General features: G+C 49.0%; 2 protein-coding genes and 1 long non-coding RNA gene across 3 annotated transcripts; all 3 read left to right on the top strand.

The window, feature by feature from the left end:
* Nucleotides 1–528: 528 nt before the first annotated feature.
* On the top strand, nucleotides 529–1,715 carry MYF6 (myogenic factor 6). The gene is made up of 3 exons (XM_027747839.2): nucleotides 529–1,108; nucleotides 1,286–1,376; nucleotides 1,595–1,715. The coding sequence occupies exons 1-3, from the start codon at nucleotides 593–595 to the stop codon at nucleotides 1,711–1,713; spliced, it is 726 nt and encodes a 241-aa protein (XP_027603640.1). The 5' UTR covers nucleotides 529–592; the 3' UTR covers nucleotides 1,714–1,715.
* A 6,541-nt stretch (nucleotides 1,716–8,256) lies between these two features.
* Nucleotides 8,257–9,925, top strand: MYF5 (myogenic factor 5). The gene is made up of 3 exons (XM_027747838.2): nucleotides 8,257–8,763; nucleotides 9,265–9,340; nucleotides 9,487–9,925. The coding sequence occupies exons 1-3, from the start codon at nucleotides 8,257–8,259 to the stop codon at nucleotides 9,678–9,680; spliced, it is 777 nt and encodes a 258-aa protein (XP_027603639.1). The 3' UTR covers nucleotides 9,681–9,925.
* Nucleotides 9,926–15,738: 5,813 nt separating this feature from the next.
* Nucleotides 15,739–16,810, top strand: LOC120324344. The gene is made up of 2 exons (XR_005565590.1): nucleotides 15,739–15,861; nucleotides 16,720–16,810. It is a non-coding gene; the product is annotated as an uncharacterized LOC120324344 (long non-coding RNA).
* Nucleotides 16,811–18,726: the final 1,916 nt, after the last annotated feature.

Below are 18,726 nucleotides of genomic sequence, written 5' to 3'. Positions count from 1 at the left end.
GGGTTTCTTCTGAAAATATTAACCTATCTATTTGGAAAGTGATGGCTGCCTTTGAAATGTCTCCTTATACATCTATACTTAGCACTGGGGCAGGGAGTAGGAGGGTGTGAGGGGTGGGCTGGGGGAGGGTTCCCTGCGCAGCCCCGCGCCTTTGTCCTCCAGCGGTGCCCCCGCGGGCTCGGCAGCGGGGCCGCGCCGGGACGCCGCTCCCGATCCCCACTTCGCGTCCTTTCCCTGCGCCCCGAACCCACGACATTTAGGGAGCGGGTGGGAAGTTGGGATGTGGGGTTTGAGGGTGTTTTTTTGCTTGTTTTCGCCTTTTTTTTTCCTAAACTTGCCCCCCTCCCCTAGTGTCCCCCCTCCCCCTTCTAAACAGGAGATGTTCTCAGGACAGCGCCCGCAAGACTGGCTGGAATCAGTTTTGGAGGGTGATACACCGCGACAGCTAAAAGCTGGATAGGATTTCAGCAGCTCCTATATAAAGCACAGGGGACTTATGTCATTGCACTAATTAAATTCCATCTGGGTTGTTCCTCGGGGTGTTTTTGAGCCTGCCACCCAACTCAAGCAGGCAGAGAAGCCGGGGGACAGCATGATGGACCTTTTTGAAACTGGCTCCTATTTCTTCTACTTGGACGGGGAGAATGGAGCCCTGCAGCAGCTGGAGATGGCTGAGGGATCCCCGCTGTACCCAGGCAGCGATGGCACCTTGTCCCCATGTCAGGACCAAATGCAGCCAGAGGCCGGCAGTGACAGCAGCGGAGAGGAGCATGTGCTGGCACCCCCGGGACTACAACCCCCTCACTTCCCCGGCCAGTGTTTGATCTGGGCTTGTAAAACTTGCAAGAGAAAGTCGGCCCCCACGGACAGACGGAAAGCAGCCACCCTCCGGGAGAGGAGGAGGTTGAAGAAGATCAACGAAGCCTTCGAGGCTCTGAAAAGGAGGACTGTGGCGAACCCCAACCAGAGGCTGCCCAAGGTAGAGATACTCAGGAGCGCCATCAGCTACATCGAGAGGCTGCAGGACCTCTTGCACAGGCTGGATCAGCAGGAGAAAATGCAGGAGATCGCGGGGGACCCCTTCAGCTTCAGCCCCAAGCAGGGAAATGTAAGCACTGCCTCTTGGTCCCTCCCTCCTCCTCCTCCTCGGGGAACCTGCGAGTCCTCGGGCCTCCGGAAGTCAGCCGGCCAGGCTCGGCCCGGCCCGGGGAGCCGCGGGTCACCTCACTAACAACTCGTCCTCTCCCCGTGTCTCCCCGTTCCCGCCCCCGCCTGTGTGCCGCAGATCGCCAGTTCGGACTTCCTGAGCACCTGCAGCTCCGACTGGCAAACCGTTTCTGACCATTCCCGAGCCCTAGGAATCAGCCCCAAAGAAGGTAACTCGTCCCGGGGCCGGACCCCGCTCCGCCGGCCTTGCTCGCCCGCCGCCCCCGGGGCCGAGCGCCCTTCTCTCGCCCCGACGGCTGAGGCCCCGGCGGTCCGTCTCTCACCCTTCCCTCCTTTGCCCGGGCTCTCCGGCATCCTGGAGCCCCCGTGCCGCAGGCCCGGGAGGAGGAACGGTTTGCGCTTTAATCCCTTTTCTCTCGTTGAGCAGGAGTCTCCGTTGTCGAGTCGTCGGCCTCCAGCAGCCTTCGCTGCCTCTCTTCGATAGTGGACAGTATTTCTTCCGACGAGCCCAAACCGCCCAGTGCGGAGGAAGCGGTGGAGAAATAAACCCGGTTCTGTGGTAGTATGTTTAACGAGATGGAGCCCCTATCCTCTTTCCTCTAAACAAGTAACGAAGCAAATTAACACAGTGGAAAACCCAAGCAGGGGCCTTGTTAAGGTTGATTCAAGGTACACCTACCCCCCAAAAAATGGCTCTCACTGACTCGAGCCAGATAGACTTTCCCTCTTTTGTGTTCTTCTTTTTTCCCCACGAGTTTTGTTTTCTTTAAATTGTGTTGCATAGACCACCCCTCTTTTTTCTTTCTTTTTTTTTTTTTTTTTTTTTTTTCTAATTTAAGATATTTACCTGTGTACCGGTGATCCTCTTTGTCCAAGACTCACCGGGAAGTTCATTCCTGTCTGAGTGAAGCTGTTGGTTGCATTTCGTGTGAGTCATATTTAAAGAGTTCCCGCCTCGTTTCGTTCCTGTAAATAATTTCAGTACTGTCTTTTCTTTTGTAAACATAACATATATATTTAAATGGTGGAATGTGATATTGTATATAAGAACAGATGGATTTCTTGGATTGTAAAATAAAGCTCTTTGTGTTACAGTGTTTTCCTCCCCTCCTCGTAATTTCATAATAACCCGATACTGGAGTTAAAACCTGCCATCGACTTCAGCGAGATGAAGCCCAGATGAGTCAGACTTGTATAGCCGAAGCACGACCCGTGTGACTGGAAGCAGGACTCGGCATAGATTTTTCCTTCGTTTACTCCTCGAAGGACCGTCTCTCCTTATTTAGGGCCGCTCCCGCGATGTGAATTACCCGCCTAACCCTCCCCGTGGGCTCCCAGGGAAGCACGGGCAGGCCCGCCGCCTCTCCGGCTCCCGCAGCGCTCCGCGGCCCGATTTCTTGCGGTGCTTGCGCAACGCACGTCCCCCTGGAAAGTGATACTGCTCCCCTAAAATGTCCAACAGGGCCGCTCGAGTACCTTGCCAGGCAGGGACACTTCTTCGGCCTTGCTCTGCACGTGGAGGGTGAGCTTAGAAACGGGACACGCGAAAAGACACCCCCTCCCCTCCACCTCCCCCCCCGGTCCTTGAGCTGGGAGAGGCTCAGCGCGTCCCACCTCTTCCTTTCGGCACCGAGGATTTGAATGCAGGCCTTGTCTGCGGCAAAAATGATGGTCCTGCTGCCCTAACGGGGCAGCGATAGGCTGTGACAGGAGTCCGCTCTCTTGGGGTCTGGGGATAGCTGTGGTTTCTTCCCAGGAAAAGTAACTCCCCTTGACTTCCTTGTGCCTGAGGGAGAAGGGAATGGGGTCCCCCGGCAAGGAAAGAGTTAAAGGGCCGAAAAGGTTTGGAGGTGGGAGGGTAACAACATATGAAGCCTTTCAGTCAGTGATGTGAAAAAACACAGCCTGAGGATGGTGGAGCCGAGCTGCTCACAGTCAGAGCGTTACGGTTTGTAACAGATTATACCCCCGGGAAGAGGTGGCCACCAGGGAACAGCACATTCTGCCGTAAGCGCACAGACGCAGGGCTCGCCGGAGAGCCTGGGCAAGCAAAGGGACGACACTTCAACTTCACCTAGCGGCACTCTCCTCGTCAACTTTAGCCATTGATTTATTTTTTGTTCTTGTTTTTTGAAAGGTCACAGTAGCTTTTCGGAAAAGTCTCCCCCTTCCCGGCCGGCTCGGGCACGGGTACACCCGTCTGAAGTGGAAGCTCTGGGCAGAGCCTTCCCTGAGAGCCAGCTCTCCCATCACCGTGCCTTCTCCTACCGCCTTTTCTGTGCCACCGTGGCTAGTCTGACTTTTAAACCAGTCAAGTGCTAGCTCTTAATTGCTCTATAATAAGATGCTCCGTTGTAAAGAATAATTGCGGCGGGACATTGTGGTGGGCACAGTGATGCGACGGTTTCACCCTTTTTCTCTTTTCAAATTAAACCCCTTTGACGCGGGGAACTCTCGAACTCTTCAGAAAGCGGCGCGTCGGGGAGCGAGGCCCCCTGCGTGCCGTCTCCGCGACCTGGCGAGAGAGGGGAGGTGGTTCATCTCGCTTCTGTAGCGAAGGCACTTGACCAGCCACAGAGTATTTCAGATCGGGCTAGCAGCTCGTCACCTTCCTTCCTAATTTGTTTTGATCCCTCCAGGTGCGCGGGAAGAGCTACACACAGTTCACACGCTGATCCGAGACCCGCGGGACCCGCTGCCCGCAGCAGGGTAGGAGCGGTGCTGAGCCACTCCCCAAAGCCAGAGTGTCGCACCGACATCTGGGCAGCCGAATGTCAGATTAACCCTCAACTCAGCACTGACTTCTACGAACAACCAGTTCTGCCCGGTAGGACCCCCACTACAGCGTCTTCTCCAGCAGCATGGTAACTTGAGCGATTGTTTAGAGTAAGTTTGCCTAAAGAAGAGTCTTTTTCATTAAATAAAGAAAATATCTCCCAGAGAGACTCTCCGTGACCTCCACGGCTGCGGCTGACATGCCGGGCTTCCCAGTGAAGGTCGTCAGTGTGTTTGCAATTAAGATGTTTGTGTTAGATATTAATAACGATAATCTTTACTCAAGTCCCCAGCCAAAGCAAATAGGGCGCTGGAATCACAAAATCAAAGGGTAATAACTGGGTAAAGACAAGAGATTTGTGATTTAATCAAGTCTTTTTCCGGAGCGGCCACGGACAAAGTCACCAAAGTTTTTAAGGGAATGCAAGTGGACCTGTCCCTGCCTCCTCCCCGATGCAGTTCATTTAAGGCGGGCTCGAAAGCCCATACTCAACACAGGCCTCTTCGCCTCTACCTGCTCCGCTCCCCCGGGAACCACCTGCTCGCTCCCTCAGGAGCGGAGGGGTGCCTGGCCCGGCGTGGCAACGCTCCGCCGCCCGCTCGAGATGCCTGCGGGGCCGGGGAGCGATGGGGGGAAGGCGAGGGGGGAGAAGATGGGGTGTTCGTCTGCAGTGCCGCCGCGTTGTCACTGCTTTCCTCTGAAGTGACGCGACCGAGTTTTTAAAGCCCTTTTTTTCTAATTTTTTTTTTTTTAATCTTTATTTTCCTTGGTAAAATAGCCTACAATCCAGGGAGGGAGACGGACAGCCAGTACCGTGCTCAGCTTATTCTCTGAGCTCGAAGTCAAGGGAGGCAGGCGGCGACACAGCAGCTATTTCCTGGGGAAAAATTCCTGCGTGGATCGCTGCTGTTTTGAGCTAGGAATGGGTGTGGGGGGCAGGGGAGAGAAGAGGTTGAATAATTGAACCATGTGCTCGCTGGGACGTCCGTCCTATAGCAGGAACTAGCAACTTTTCCCAGTCTCAAGGCTGCTAAAATATCCCTCGTGTCACTTTGATCTCTCCTGGGAGTCCCAGGGAGCCAACAGAGGCCAATGCCTTCTTCAGCTGTCCTCTATACAAATCCCTCTGGCAGGTACTAATGTGTTTACTTAGGTGTGCACGGTTCTCAGCGCTGGGGGGAACCAAACGTTTCTCACACGGCTGGAAGCGCTCGGCCCCACCAACCCGACTGGGAAACAGTTTTGCTGCCAGGGCAGCGCGGGGTAGCCCTCACCGCCGGTGCCGGCAACCACCGACAACGGGAATGGAGCGGCTTGGCAGCATTAAGTTTCATCCCTGAGTGACGCTCTCGCCGCGCTGCACCGGGGCCCGGCTGTGCGCTCCGGCGAGGCCGGAGGCCGGCGGGGCAGCGCGCAAGGCGCTTCGAAGGGCTGGGGTTGGGGGGGCGCTCGGGTGGACCCCAAACACCTCTCACCCCCTCAGCCTGGTGATTTCTGGTTTCGGTGGGATTTTATTTTCTTAAACAGAAAGGTGTGGGGCTTGGAAAAACATGGCACCGTCTGCAAACGGTGCCTACATGGGATGGAATCCCTCCAGAAGTAGGTGCGGCACGGCGATTGCTGATGAGCTGGGGGGGGGGGGGGGGGGGGTGCGGCTGGGATGAGGAGCATCATTTAAAGAGAGCCTGACACATTCACCGTTTTCTCTCTACCCGTCCGCAGGAGCAGACAGTGTCTGATTCTCAGGCTGCTTCCCGCTTTCCGGACTTGAGCCTTCTGAAATGCAGCAGTATCCTCCCCCGCCCCCCCACCTCACCCTTCCCCAGAAACCTCATTAGCCAGCCTTGTAGTTCGTGTTTTCTCTCCCCTTGCTTTAGTTCCACTCGCCTACTGCATTTTTGCAAGTTTGTTTCGAGATCACTTTACCAGAGGAGCCGGGGACTCCTTAAAGAATACTATTTACAGACTTTTTTTTCTTCCTGAATGACAGACTCTTCCATGCTTTCTTCCCTTTCCCCAAAAACATTCAAGGAAAAAGGAAAGAAATTTTTCTGGCTCCTCAAAGACTTTTTGGGAAAGGCACGGTTTTTAACAGCCCCCGCTGAGCTAAGAGTCAAATCTACGAGCTAAAGCTCTGCATGCCAGGAGAGCGGGGCTGAGGGGGGTTGGCGTTGGGCACCGGGAGATCCACAGTGCATGCTTGGAGAGAAACCAAGCATGCACCAACCAAGAAAGGTGATCGGAACTGCAATCGGCACTTTAAAGATCAAGGGTTTTTTGTGCATGAAACATGAATATGTAAACAGGTCTGTTTTACCCAGCGCAAACGTGGTAAATCAAATTGCATATATGTGTCTGTCTATATCTCTGTGTGTGCTCGCCACATCCCAGTAAAGAGTTCAAGTTACTGCCGAGCAGAACCCCTTCTGACGGACACTGTCTCAGCAAAACAGTAAACAACTGCCCTGTTTCAGATGCGGCCCAACAAAACAGCAACCTGCATCTCAGAGCGACAGAAGCCTGAAATTCTGAGTTTTCCCCTTTCTGTAACTTTACTCCTTTATCAACTCTCTGCTTTTCCTACAGTATTCATTTCAAAGGGGGCTCCCCCTATTTATGGCCCCAAATAAACCAAAGTAGTGCAGATGTAGCCTTCCACAGACTTTAGATAATCACGCGTCTGCTCGAAGGAAGAAGGGTGTGTGCATGGTTGTTTTTTAGGAAAAGTTTTAGCCTTAGAGTGGAAATCCGCCTTTGGGGATTCGGGGGGGGGGGGGGTGGGGGGGGGAAAAAAGGAGCAGATGGGGTCCCTCCAGCCTCAGCCCCGGCCGAGCTGCTGGCTGCTGGCTGCCTCTCCCGTGAGGATCGCTTTCCAGCGATGTGCGCTGCTACAGGGCACCTCTCTCAGAAGATACTCCCTACCTGCCTTGCTCACTTGATCAGCGGCTCCTTGAGATAACCGGCTCGCCATGCCACCGCATTACCTCTTCCTGAAGGGAGGCTAACTGAAGACACCTTTTTCCTGGGCACACGGACAGACTCCGTAGTGTTTGAACCGCTGCTGGTTCACTTGCTCTCCGTTTGAGTTAACCCAGGTCATATAATTTTATTCCCAGGTAGGGAAGGTTTCCTTTGCCTTCTCGTAATATTTTCCTCAGCTACAAAAGCCACCTGGATGAAACCAAAGGATTCCTGCGCGTTAGCAAATGCCTGTTAAATGGCTTCATTACCACTCTAATGACCCTTGCACCGCTCTGCTCGGCTACTGCTGCGGCTGGGGATCTGCAAAGCTTTTGTCCCCGGCTTGTGTAAAGTTACTTAGGGATTGCGGGGTTAGAAATTTTACACTTCCAGGAGGGGTTTGTTGCACTGGCAGCTGGGACGCATCTGTAACGGTACAAGTTTGCCTGAAAGCAGAAAATTAGCAAGCCTAAGGCACTGCTTGACTGTCGTGTCTCTAGCAGCACCAGGTCACACGAGTAGGAGAAAGAATGGGAAGGGGATTTGTTTCGGAGCAAACACATACACTTTTCTTTTGTGAATACCTTTCCCCGTGGCCCGATCCGACAGCACTAAAATCTGGGTTTCCCCCCTCCTCGTCTCTCCCGGCCATAAGTAGCTGTGCCTTTTTGTCCCCCAATTTGTAAATTTAATCAGCTGGTGACACAACTTTAACTACAGGACAACGCTGTCCTCGATATAAATGAACACATCTTAGATCTAAAAAGAAGGGTAGATTGTTTCAGGACCTGGACCACAGACCTGGACCACGGACTGTGGGAAATAAAGATATGCAAGTAGACACTGTAGATGCTATGGGGATGCTCAGCGTTAATTCCCCGAGGCAGCGTGTGATGGGAGATGGGAACAACGGGACGAGGAAGGACTCTGTTGGAAATGTCGGTGGTTTGTGCGCGTCCACTGCCCCCCTCTATCTTTCCATACCAAAACTGAAAATTCCCAGAATTGGTTGAAACTTCGGAGATGTCGCAACCAGTTCTGGGGAGGTCGTTCATTAGAAAAATGCCCAGCTCTCGGCTCTCCAAAGGAGCGGTGCGGAGCAAATTGTCTCCTGGGGACTGGAGGGGGCTTGTCCAGACAGCCACCGGCAGAGGCTGTGGTGGGATATGCTAATAAAGACTGGCCGCTGCAGACCAGCCTCCCTTTCCATGTATATATAAGGGCCCCCTGCATCACCCGAAAGACACTCGGTCTTGGGTCGCTAATTACGGAGCAAATTGCCCCACCGCGCTGCGGAGCGCCTCGCCGAGAGCCAGTGGCTGCCGTCCCGCACTGACGCCTTCGCAGCAGGGATGGAGATGATGGACAGCTGCAAGTTCTCACCGTCGGAGCTCTTCTACGACAGCTCCTGCCTCTCCTCCCCGGAGGCCGAGTTCCCCGAGGATTTTGAGCCCAGGGACCTGACCCCCTTCGGCGCCCACGAACGCCCCGAGCCCGCCTGCTCCGAGGAAGAGGAGCATGTCCGAGCTCCCACTGGCCACCACCAGGCCGGTCACTGCCTCATGTGGGCTTGCAAAGCCTGCAAAAGAAAATCCACCACAATGGACCGACGGAAGGCGGCCACCATGAGGGAGAGGAGGAGGCTGAAGAAAGTGAACCAGGCTTTTGAGACCCTGAAGAGATGCACCACTGCCAACCCCAACCAGAGACTCCCCAAAGTAGAGATCCTGAGAAACGCCATCAGATACATCGAGAGCCTCCAGGAGCTCTTGAGGGAACAGGTAGAAAACTACTATCACCTGCCGGGACAGAGCTGCTCCGAACCGACCAGCCCCACTTCCAGCTGCTCCGATGGGATGGTAAGAGGGAGGCAGGGCTGTGGAGACCCCAGGAAGGCCCGCGGACAGGTCCCTCTCGCCCTAGCGTCGTGGGACCGGTCCCATGGGTGTGGGATGGGTCGAATGCATCCGGACATCAGGAAAAGGGGGGTGGTTTTCTTTTTAACAGGCCCCTTCCCAGATTTACCGTTGAGCACGCACGTGGGCTGTCTGGGGATGCTTGGGGGGGGCAGTAGCGCTGCCCGAGGGCACCCTTCAGGCGCCCCAGCCCCGGGGTCTAGGCGTCTCCTCTCCTCCTCTCTTAGCGCGGTGCCGCAGAGGGGTTCGGTATGGGGCGGGGGGAGGCGGGGAAGGCGCTGCCCAGCTGCAGCAGCGTGGCCGGGGCGCTGCTGCCTCGCTGCCCCGCGGGCGCCGGGGCTCCCACCCCGTCGGTCTTCAAGGCGCTTTCCCTTCGCGGGGAGCGTCCCGCTGGCCCCTGGGCGGGGGCGGCTGGGCCGGCACTCGCCCCTCGCTGTCTTGCAGGTCGACTGCGGCAGCCCCGTCTGGTCGGCGAGAGGCAGCAGCTTCGACGCGGTCTACTGCTCCGAGATGGCCCACGGTAAGCTGGACTCGACCCGACCCGACCCGACCCGAGCCGCGGCCCCCGCGCTCCCCGTGGCATTTTGGGGAAGGCAGCGCGGGATCCTGCGGTAACGCGCTGCCTTGCCCCCGTACCCCTTTCCCCCCCCGCCCCCCTCGGTGCAGCGTACGCCGCCGATCAGAGCAGCTCCCTGTCCAGCTTGGACTGCCTCTCCAGCATCGTGGACCGTCTCTCCCCGGGGGAGGAACCAGGGCTGCCCCTCCGCGACGCCGACTCCCTCTCGCCCAGCGCCAGCATCGACTCGGGGCCGGGGACGCCCGGGACGCCGCCGCCCCGACGGACCTACCAGGCGCTATGAGGGGCCAGAAGGGCCGGCACCCCGCGCCTGCTGCCGCAGCTGGGGCTACTGCCCGCCCGCCGGAGTCGCCCCCGCTCCCAGCCGCCTCCTGCAAATGCTTCTCGGGCGAGAGGGGCAGCCCCGGTGTCCCTTGGGCCGCCGTCTCTCTCTGGGGCTGAAGGCAAAGCGTCCTTCCGGGCCCCAGCCCGGGATATCCCTGAGGCAGGCAGACCCCGGGGCTCGGGACACACGCACTACCCTGGAAACCCCGCTGCAAATAAAAACGTGCTGTGAGAGAGCTGTCTGACTGACTGGTTCTTTAACTGCATTCCCTGGGATGGGGGAGGGCAGCGAGACCCGGTTGCGGGGCTCCCGCCTGCACTCCTGTTCAGCCGTCACCCAGCCTAGGTTGCCCCCGCCTCATCACGGCGGTCCCGAGCCGGGAGATCGAGCGTCTTGCCGGGCTGGGGCCTAGGAACTTGTTTCTCACTTCACCAGTGCATATCGTTCTGAGACTGCTCATGGAGAAACAAAAATGTGGAGGATTAAATTTTCCCATCAGAGATCCTGTTATGGGCACAGTTACCTTTATTTTCTGTAAAAGTGATATTTCATAGTCATATTTATTTTCAGTAAAAGTGGTATTTTATAGTCCTATTTTTCTATCCTTCCCTCCCCTTCTTCCTTTCTCCGCACCAGTAAAGCTCTTGTTTCTTTGACTGGGTATGAAGACTGACTGTGTATTCCAGGATTTGGCCCTAAAATTGCGTGGTGACTCTCTTCTCAAAACAACTGTATGATATAGCTCTGATCCTCTGACGGGGAATTTTACTCTCTGGCAGAGACAAGTATAGTAAAATTAGTAAGAACAAACCACATATATCTTTTTCAGGCCATGAGGTGTATTTCACAATATTCAGAAAGCAATATACATTTATTTGCTCCTAATGACTTTGGTCTTACCAGTCAGGATAAAAATTCATTACTCTACATTGGGTCTAGAAATAACCAGGTTAAATCTTCATCTGTTTCAGACTTAAAAAGTATCTCCTTCCAGGCATTCAATCTAAGTCTTTCTACCATAAAAAATTTCCAGCTCTTTGTACTCCTTTAGTTGTAATTCAACTTGTCTAGCTGGCTCTCCCACAAAAAAAAAAAAAAAAAAAAAAAAAAAAAAAAAAAAGGTAAAAAGTAAAAAGACAGAGATGAGATGAAGAGTCAGGCTCCTTCAGTGCATCTAGAAATGTCTCATATGATTAATACTCTGAGTGGGAAGGGATATACGCCTTACTAGAGTGGCATAAGAATGTATTTGCCGGTTGTGTTTATGTTGCTAGCAGTCAGTGGCCAAGGGGCCTGGAAGTGGCATTTCACCTCTGATAAATCTTTCACTTGAACTCAGCCCAGCTTAGTCATGTCACCAAAAGTTACCACCTGACTGCTCTTTGGCAGCATCTCTGAACTGAGGATGAAAGAAGCCTAACTTAGGGATGGCTCCATCCCCACAGCACATTGAGGGACCGTGTGCCCCACAAAGGGCCACAGAGAAAGTGAAGTGGCACCTACCTGCCTGCCTGAGCCTGCAGCTGGGTGGTAGCAGATGTGCATCTGACATAGGGCAAGGCCAGCCTGCCCCTTGTGCACAGCTTCCCTCAAAATCACTTTCTGCCCTTGCCGTGTGACCTTGAGGTAAATGTTTTTTTTCAGCAGAGTATTTCAGGAGGAGCCTTTACAGAATGGGCTTTCTGGGTGTATAGGTATGTCCCAGGTAATCACAGAGTAGAAAAAGTGGTTTGAAAACCCTGGGTTGAGGCTGTGCAGAGGTACAAAAAAGGTGTTCACACACTCTTGTCATTACAGATGCTTCAGGAGTATGCACGTGCCTTAACACAAACAGTCTGTCTTGGTTACAGGGGATCACTTCCTGAGCCATCTGTTCATAGGAATCTTTATGCAAGATTGTGAACATCACTAGTTTTATTTGATGATTTCTCACACATTGCTGCAGTGTTCGCTCCTCCTAACCAAAATACTATCCCAAGGATATGGATTATTCCCAAAGACCTAATACAGTGCAGATGATTTTAAATGGTATTTTAAAGTAAGCTAACTTGGAGAACTTTCAACATTTCAATCTGCACTGTGCTGACCTTGGCAAGTGATCTTGGGCGAAGTATGCAGAGTAACACTAGCAAATCACATGTTGGTAATGTACACCTCTCTTTGGCTGGCAGACATTTTAAGAGTTGCAAAAAGGTCAATACTTCTGAGAAGCAGTTTTTCAGAGTGTGAGGAGAAGTATTCCGTCTGTGGGATGTTTGTCCATAGCTTCCTAAGTCCTACTAGGCTAGTTTACTATCTGTGGATTTTGTTATACACATCGAGGAAACAAAATCTTAATTATAGGACATCTATGAAAAAAGCTCCCATGAGCCAAAATGTGCTGTAATCCTCATAAGGAATGGAAGTGAGCACCATGAAACTGCCTTTAGTCTGTGGATTGGGAAGAACAAGGTATAAAAGGCTGTGGTCTTGGAAGATACACTGTTGTGGTCAGATTTTGCATATTTAATAATAATAATAGGATGTGAAACTGAAAAAAAAGATTTGTATTCTGTATGAAACATGTTCATTTAAGGAAGGTGGTGCCCAGAAATACATAAGAAGATGATGGTCTAGAAAATCTGAGCTCACCTATCCTAACTCTTACTATGTGGCTGAGTGCTTCAGGCTCTGAGATAGCGTGCAGTGGCCTCACAGGCAGGCAGACAAGGATGCCTCATGAGTGTCAGAATAGTGAATTTAATACAGGACCTGCAAGTTTTCTGTCTATCTGTCTCTGCAAGGAAGGGTATAATTCTCTACAATTTAAAAAAAACCCCATAATTAATGTTGTATTTTAATTTTACTTCTGAAAATCATACTTTTTTTGGTTAATGACTGAGGGAGGCAGCTGAGCTTCTTTTGTGTGTGCGTGTGTGCAGTTTTTAATGTCTTTTATCTTTCTTAATAAACCTTTAAAAAAGCAGAGACCGTTAGAGAAATACATGTTTTAAATTCAGATCAGAAGGCCCACTGTACATTACAAAACTAACATAGAAACCTGGAAAAGACCCTTTAATACATCATCAAGATAACAGTCCTACTTGCTTTATGTTCAAATTTCTTGAGTTGCTTGTACAGAAAAACACTCATTTTGCCTGTAGGAAAAGATCAACGTCTTTTTTTCTCCTGTGGTAAGGCTTAAAATGATAAACTTTTAGTAATTAGTTTTTGGAGGATGAAAGGGTCTTAAGTCATACTGATTGTCTGAATATGCCCAGGAACACTTCAAATTCACAGCTACATTTCAGTGGAAATTCAGCATCATCATCTTTGCATCTCAGCCTTCTTGTCAGGAATAGTTAGACTTAACCACAGCAGGCACCTCCTCCTCCCTTCCTCCCTCACTCTCTCCTTCTCCTTCTCCTTCTCCTTCTCCTTCTCCTTCTCCTTCTCCTTCTCCTTCTCCTTCTCCTTCTCCTTCTCCTTTCTCTTCCTCTGCAGAGCCCTCGACTCACTCATCACTTCTCCTTACTCCTCTCAGCTGGACCTTGGAGTCCCTGGAGGACCTGCAGCTGGCCAGCTGATTACTGCTGACCTTTGGCAGGCTCTGCACTGGGTATCAGCCTTACAGCTGGTCACAACTGCCTTCCTGGCAACTAAAGACCTAATGAGCTTGGCCAGCTGCAGACTGGGCTGGGATCCTGCTGGCTGATTTGACCCTGTGTGAGGGATGGAGAAGTTCACCCCCAAATGTGGAGGGAGTGAGCAATGCATCTGTCCATGTGCTGCTGCTCCTGGGTATCAGGGCCAGGCTTCTCCTAGAGCCAACTGGATTAGTGAAATAGCTAAAAAAGAGACAGAAAAGCTGTTTATTCTCATGATTTGTTTCGAGTTTTCTGTGGAGTATTAGATTAGGCTTCACTAGTGGCCTTCACCCTCACTATATCTTATGCTGTTCATTCCATCCAGTCCAAGAGATACACCCATCCACCAGAATAGCGATGGATTGAAAGAGTTACTACCCTTCCCAGACATGGTGTGATATATTTTCCCTTCATCCAGCAGGTGCCCCACCTTCCTATCTCCAGGGGGTTATGCATCTTGGACACTCATAGACCTCATGCCAAAACCACTACAGAGTCCAGCTACATCCTCAAAGGTCTTCTGTTTTCCACTCCCCAGACCAACTGATAGACATCATTCATTCCTGGAGTCCATTTTCTTTTTGAGCATTAGTAACATTTATGAACAGCTTGGAAATCAGCTGAAATATGTTGGTGGCAATGATGCCAAAGGCATTGCTCATCTGTGCTTGAAAAAGGTGATATCATGTATATAAGGGTCAGCAAGGCCAGAGAGAGATCAGTGTATGCATTAAATCAGGTGCATTTGAATCTGACACCCTCTGAGAGGCCTTCAGACCTGCAGTAGAAGCAGAGTAATAAATATATGGTTTTTCTCTTTTTTTCTCTGAATCTTCTATGAATCTATGCTTTGAACTGACATTTCTGTTTTAAAAATCCATACAACATGTATGCTAAGTAAAAATGAAATCCTACAAAGAAGCTCTAAAAGCTTTAGGTCCTATTTTTATTTTTCTATATTTTTTAAAGTGCCAAATCCTCCCACTTGCAGTGGGACTCCGCTACCTAGCAGGAACACAGCAAAAGTCTGGCTGTAGTATAAAACTCAAGCTGATGTGCTTGTAATGCATTATAGTGAGGCAAACTGTGGATTAAATCAACCTCTAATGGTTTGCTTCAACAGAATTTAGAAAATTAATAAACTAATAACACCTTAATTAGCAGTGAGAAAACAGTGACTGTAGCTTGCTACACCTGTGTATAGCTCAGTGCAAAGACCTCACTAGCAAATACACCACAGCTCCAGGAAAGGGGTTTATTTTTTTGTAAATGGATGTATTTGAATCTGCTGAAAACTCATTCTGTTGCCCTCATTTCCATGTTTTAAGTAGTGATGTATGCAAGATGTTGCGTGTTGTTTTTTGGGTTTTTTTACTAGTCTGAAAAAATACTAGATTTGTTCGTGTTCCTGTCCCTTTCATGATACTTCGAAGAAACAGAAAGAGAAGGAGTATTTCTATTTTAAAAAGTATTTAGTTCTACAATTGCTCTTTTGGACCATCTTCAAACTGAACTAATAGTGCAATTCTGAGTCTTTCTGTTGAGTGCTTTGAAAGGAAGAGGAGGAAATGTCTCTGCTGGTGATGCTGAAGATGCATCTAAAGTATAAATCTGAAATCCCTTCCTCAAAGTTAATGCTTATGCATAGATTTGTTATAATCACCTGTATAGATAGTAGAGATCACATCACAGTAAAAATTCTTTCTCAGATTTAACTACATTATCTCAGTGACTTGAAAAAGTAGTTTAAAAACATTAAAAACCTTTCCAGTAGGCCAGAATCGAGTCGGTCAGTCATCTGGGAAGTGACTGCCTTTGCTTTTGTCCTCACTGCCATGATTCTCTCTCTGTTGGATAGTATCAAGCTGTTATTAGGAGCAAATCACCAAACTCCCTTCTTCTCTGGGTGTATGCCTATTGGCAGCTATCATTTTTATCCTAAGACTCCTACATTTCATTGAAGTTGTGCCTTAAGCGAGCACCTGGAAGTCCTTTGATCCTCTTTTTCTCAGGTTATAGATAATGCTATGAATTCACGAATGTGAATTTCTAAGTATAAAACTTCTGCAAGTGGATGAGCACCATCCTCTTGGGCACTTTCAGGACCTCAGTCAGTAGTGAAGATTTATGCAGCACCTAAACAATAAGAGTTGAGCTCATAATCCCTGCATGATTAAATGGGGATTTTTCTGCACCTCATTCTGAGTTTAAACATTAACCCTCATCTTCCTTGCAAACTCTAAGATACTGCTTACCTGGTCACAGCATAGTGCACGAGTCTGTTCCTGTTGTGCAACTGGCCAAGGAAGACACGTCAAGCAGGTGATGTAACAATGTAGTTACATTATGTTCAGGGAAAGGGGACACCTCACTAAGCTGAAACTGTTTCATTGCTGGAAATACAGGTGGATTGACACCGAGTCTGGGCGACAGTGACTGTTTTATATTGGGAATTCCCTCTGGAAGACATACCTGCTGACAGGCAAAAGAGAGCTCCTGCTGAAACCAAAAAGGTAAGCACAGAAAGCGGGGAGAGCAGTTGTCACACAGTTGTATATGCAGCTACTCAGTTTGAAGTAAAGGGATGGTATCTCTGGGCAACTGGGAAAAAGTTTAATAACTCTAAAATCCTTACACTGAGCATGAAGTAGAGGAGAAACCAAGTAAACAAGGACTGAGACAGCTGTATCCTACCAGTGCCTGAAACGCACATGTTTCACAGGGTACAAATTTCTCACATGTTTATTTCTGGGTGAAATACAAAAATGACTGAACTTTGAAATGTGAAACTTGTTATTTCTAAACTTCCTAATAAGCGGGACAGTCAAAGCTCCTTTTAGAAAAGTGCTCATGAAACTGGACTTCTCAAGCAGAAGTGATCTGCTCTGAGGGGTGGCCGGGCCATGTCTGCCTCCCACAACCCATGTCCCCATCACTCTCTTTTCTGTTGAAGATAAGGCCTATGAGAAAAAAAGAAGCATGTATTTTGGTGTATAGTCTTGATTTAATACGTCATTTCAACAATACCATAATTCCTTACGTTCGTATTTATAAAATGAATAGTCCTATTTTTGTTAATGCTTTTTGTTGCCCATTTTTTTCCATCTATAAAAAGTTTTATGGTTTACAAAAAATGCACTTGGTTACATGAATAAGTTTGAGTGTCATTTGGGTTTAATACTTAGAGAAAGAAATCTTTAACTTCATGTTATCTCTCTTTTAATCAGAAATAGTGTATTATAAAGTACAGCTAGACAGCTAAGTTCATTCTTATCACAACTCCACTGAAGCCCCTGGAGTTTCACTAGGAAGAGATTTGGGCCAGAAGGCCTACCGTGTAGTTACATTATATTCATTTTCTCATTCTTCAGAAATGGACTGTTTATGCGCTGAGCTGTAAAGTGATATTCATGATGACTGAAGCCTGAACAACATTAAAATATCCAGATCCTCTGCTCCAAATCCTCTGGTATCTGAAACTGTTCCTTTGCTTTCAAAAGGAGGGGTTACCGCTGCTGAGGGTAAACAAGGGCAAGGGCACAGCTTTAAGCTGAAAGAAGGACTAGCCTAGCTAATGTTGAGGCTTAACTGCAGTGAGCCTGTGTCTCAGATGCTGCCCCAGCCCCAAAGGCTGCCCACTGCCCTCCCCATTAGCCCTACCTTCTTTCTCCTGTGGCAGAAGCTTCCTGGTTGATCCTTTCATCTCAGTAATTCTTGGGAGATTTTCTGCCCCACCCCCAAAACCGCTTTCTCAGAGGAATTTTTGTTTAAATGAAAAGTGCTGGAAAATTGCTTTTTGCTGTGATTACAATGGATACACCGATTCACACAACTTGCAGTGTGCTTGAGAGCCAGAGCCCACACCCTGTTCACACACTATGGCATATCAAGTACAGTAATGTTTTCTGTTTTATTTGGCCGTGATGTCCAGAAGTAGGAGCTTGAAATTGCTCTCACAATAACTGAAGTGTTTTTTCTATGGTCTTGACTGCCAATCAGCTTATACTAAGTAAGTAAGATAACTACTACTGTTAAGTAGTAGTTGCTGGGAACAAGGGGAGGAGTTCGTTGCAATGTTAAATCCTATAACCTAGCCCAAAAGAACTAGGGGCAGAGTTTGTAATGGAAATACCTTTAAATTTTTGTAAGCCATGATTTGAGATGTATGTTACAGGAATTACTATAACAGGTACCACCCAACCCCCGAGCCTTACGAGAAGCAGTGCAAGTGCAGCAGTGACCTGACCTGATCTGGCTGTGGTGCCCAGTAGCTCCACACAACACATCACCTCTCCTGTCCTAAGTGAGCATTGTAGCAGATGGAGCTCAAAGTCACGGATTAAATGAACTCAAAGGACATTTTGTGAACATTTGTGGACATTTTGTGAACATTTTTTAGGTGTGGCACATAGGATAAGGGAATGCACTTACAATAGCTGCAGTGTTTTTCTTGATGGTCTTGAATGCCAATCAGCTCTTCCTGAATAGGTAAGATAAGGTAAGGCATCTACCTACTGAGTACCGCAATTACTGATAGGTAGAAAGTGCAAGGTGACTGTGAAGAATTCTTCCTCTGGAACCTAATTATATTTTAAAAAATTTTGCTCATCCATCTAGTTAGAAATAAAGTCAGAGAGAAGATTTTGCTGAACACATGATAAGACCCTTCACTTTTTAAATAACAAATTTTAGACTCATTAAAAAGAAATCAGTGTTATAAGATATTAGGGTAAGATGCAACCAAGTTTATTTTCACATCCTTTTGAACCAGTAGAAGTACCTGTGCACAGGCATACTTTATATATGCAAGTTTTAGCAAGTTCAAAGCTTAAAAATTGAGATGATTTGTGGGAAGGAAGAAAACCAGTGTATAAGCATTACCAGATTATTTATGTAAAATGTCATAGGAGTACTTTTTGGGGGGATTGGTCATGCGATGCTTGATTGAGTCTTCAGCCCCCAATTAAATTTTATTGTATGTAATCCTGCCATGTCAGATATGGATGTCCATATTGTCTCTGGAAAAGACCTTCCCCAGTAGCTTTATTATCATATTGCTGCAGCAATGTTTGGAAAGCTCAGGGCCTTCTTTAGAGAAATTAGAGGCTCACAGGAGGTAGTAGTTCTGCAAAGATGAGGTTCTGCATCTTTCAGCTACTTGAACAGTTCTGTTCGATTCTGATCTCGAAGGTCACTTGGCTAAAATCTGTGAGCAACACCTACAACTCTTCTTCCTCTAATTCTAGAAAGAAATGTGGTTGGCAAATATTTTGTGGTTTATGAGTGTTTTCATGTTCCTGTTTCCTGTTTCCTTTAGAAAAAGAGAAAAGCTGTGTATAACTCAGTTGAAAATGTGGATTATTTGAGAACTGCCTGCA

Source organism: Pipra filicauda, unplaced genomic scaffold (assembly GCF_003945595.2).
Source record: "Pipra filicauda isolate LSUMZ 115617 unplaced genomic scaffold, ASM394559v2 scaffold4_size7858003_pilon, whole genome shotgun sequence".
Lineage (NCBI taxonomy): Eukaryota > Metazoa > Chordata > Aves > Passeriformes > Pipridae > Pipra > Pipra filicauda.
This window is presented reverse-complemented; position numbering and strand designations above follow the sequence as displayed.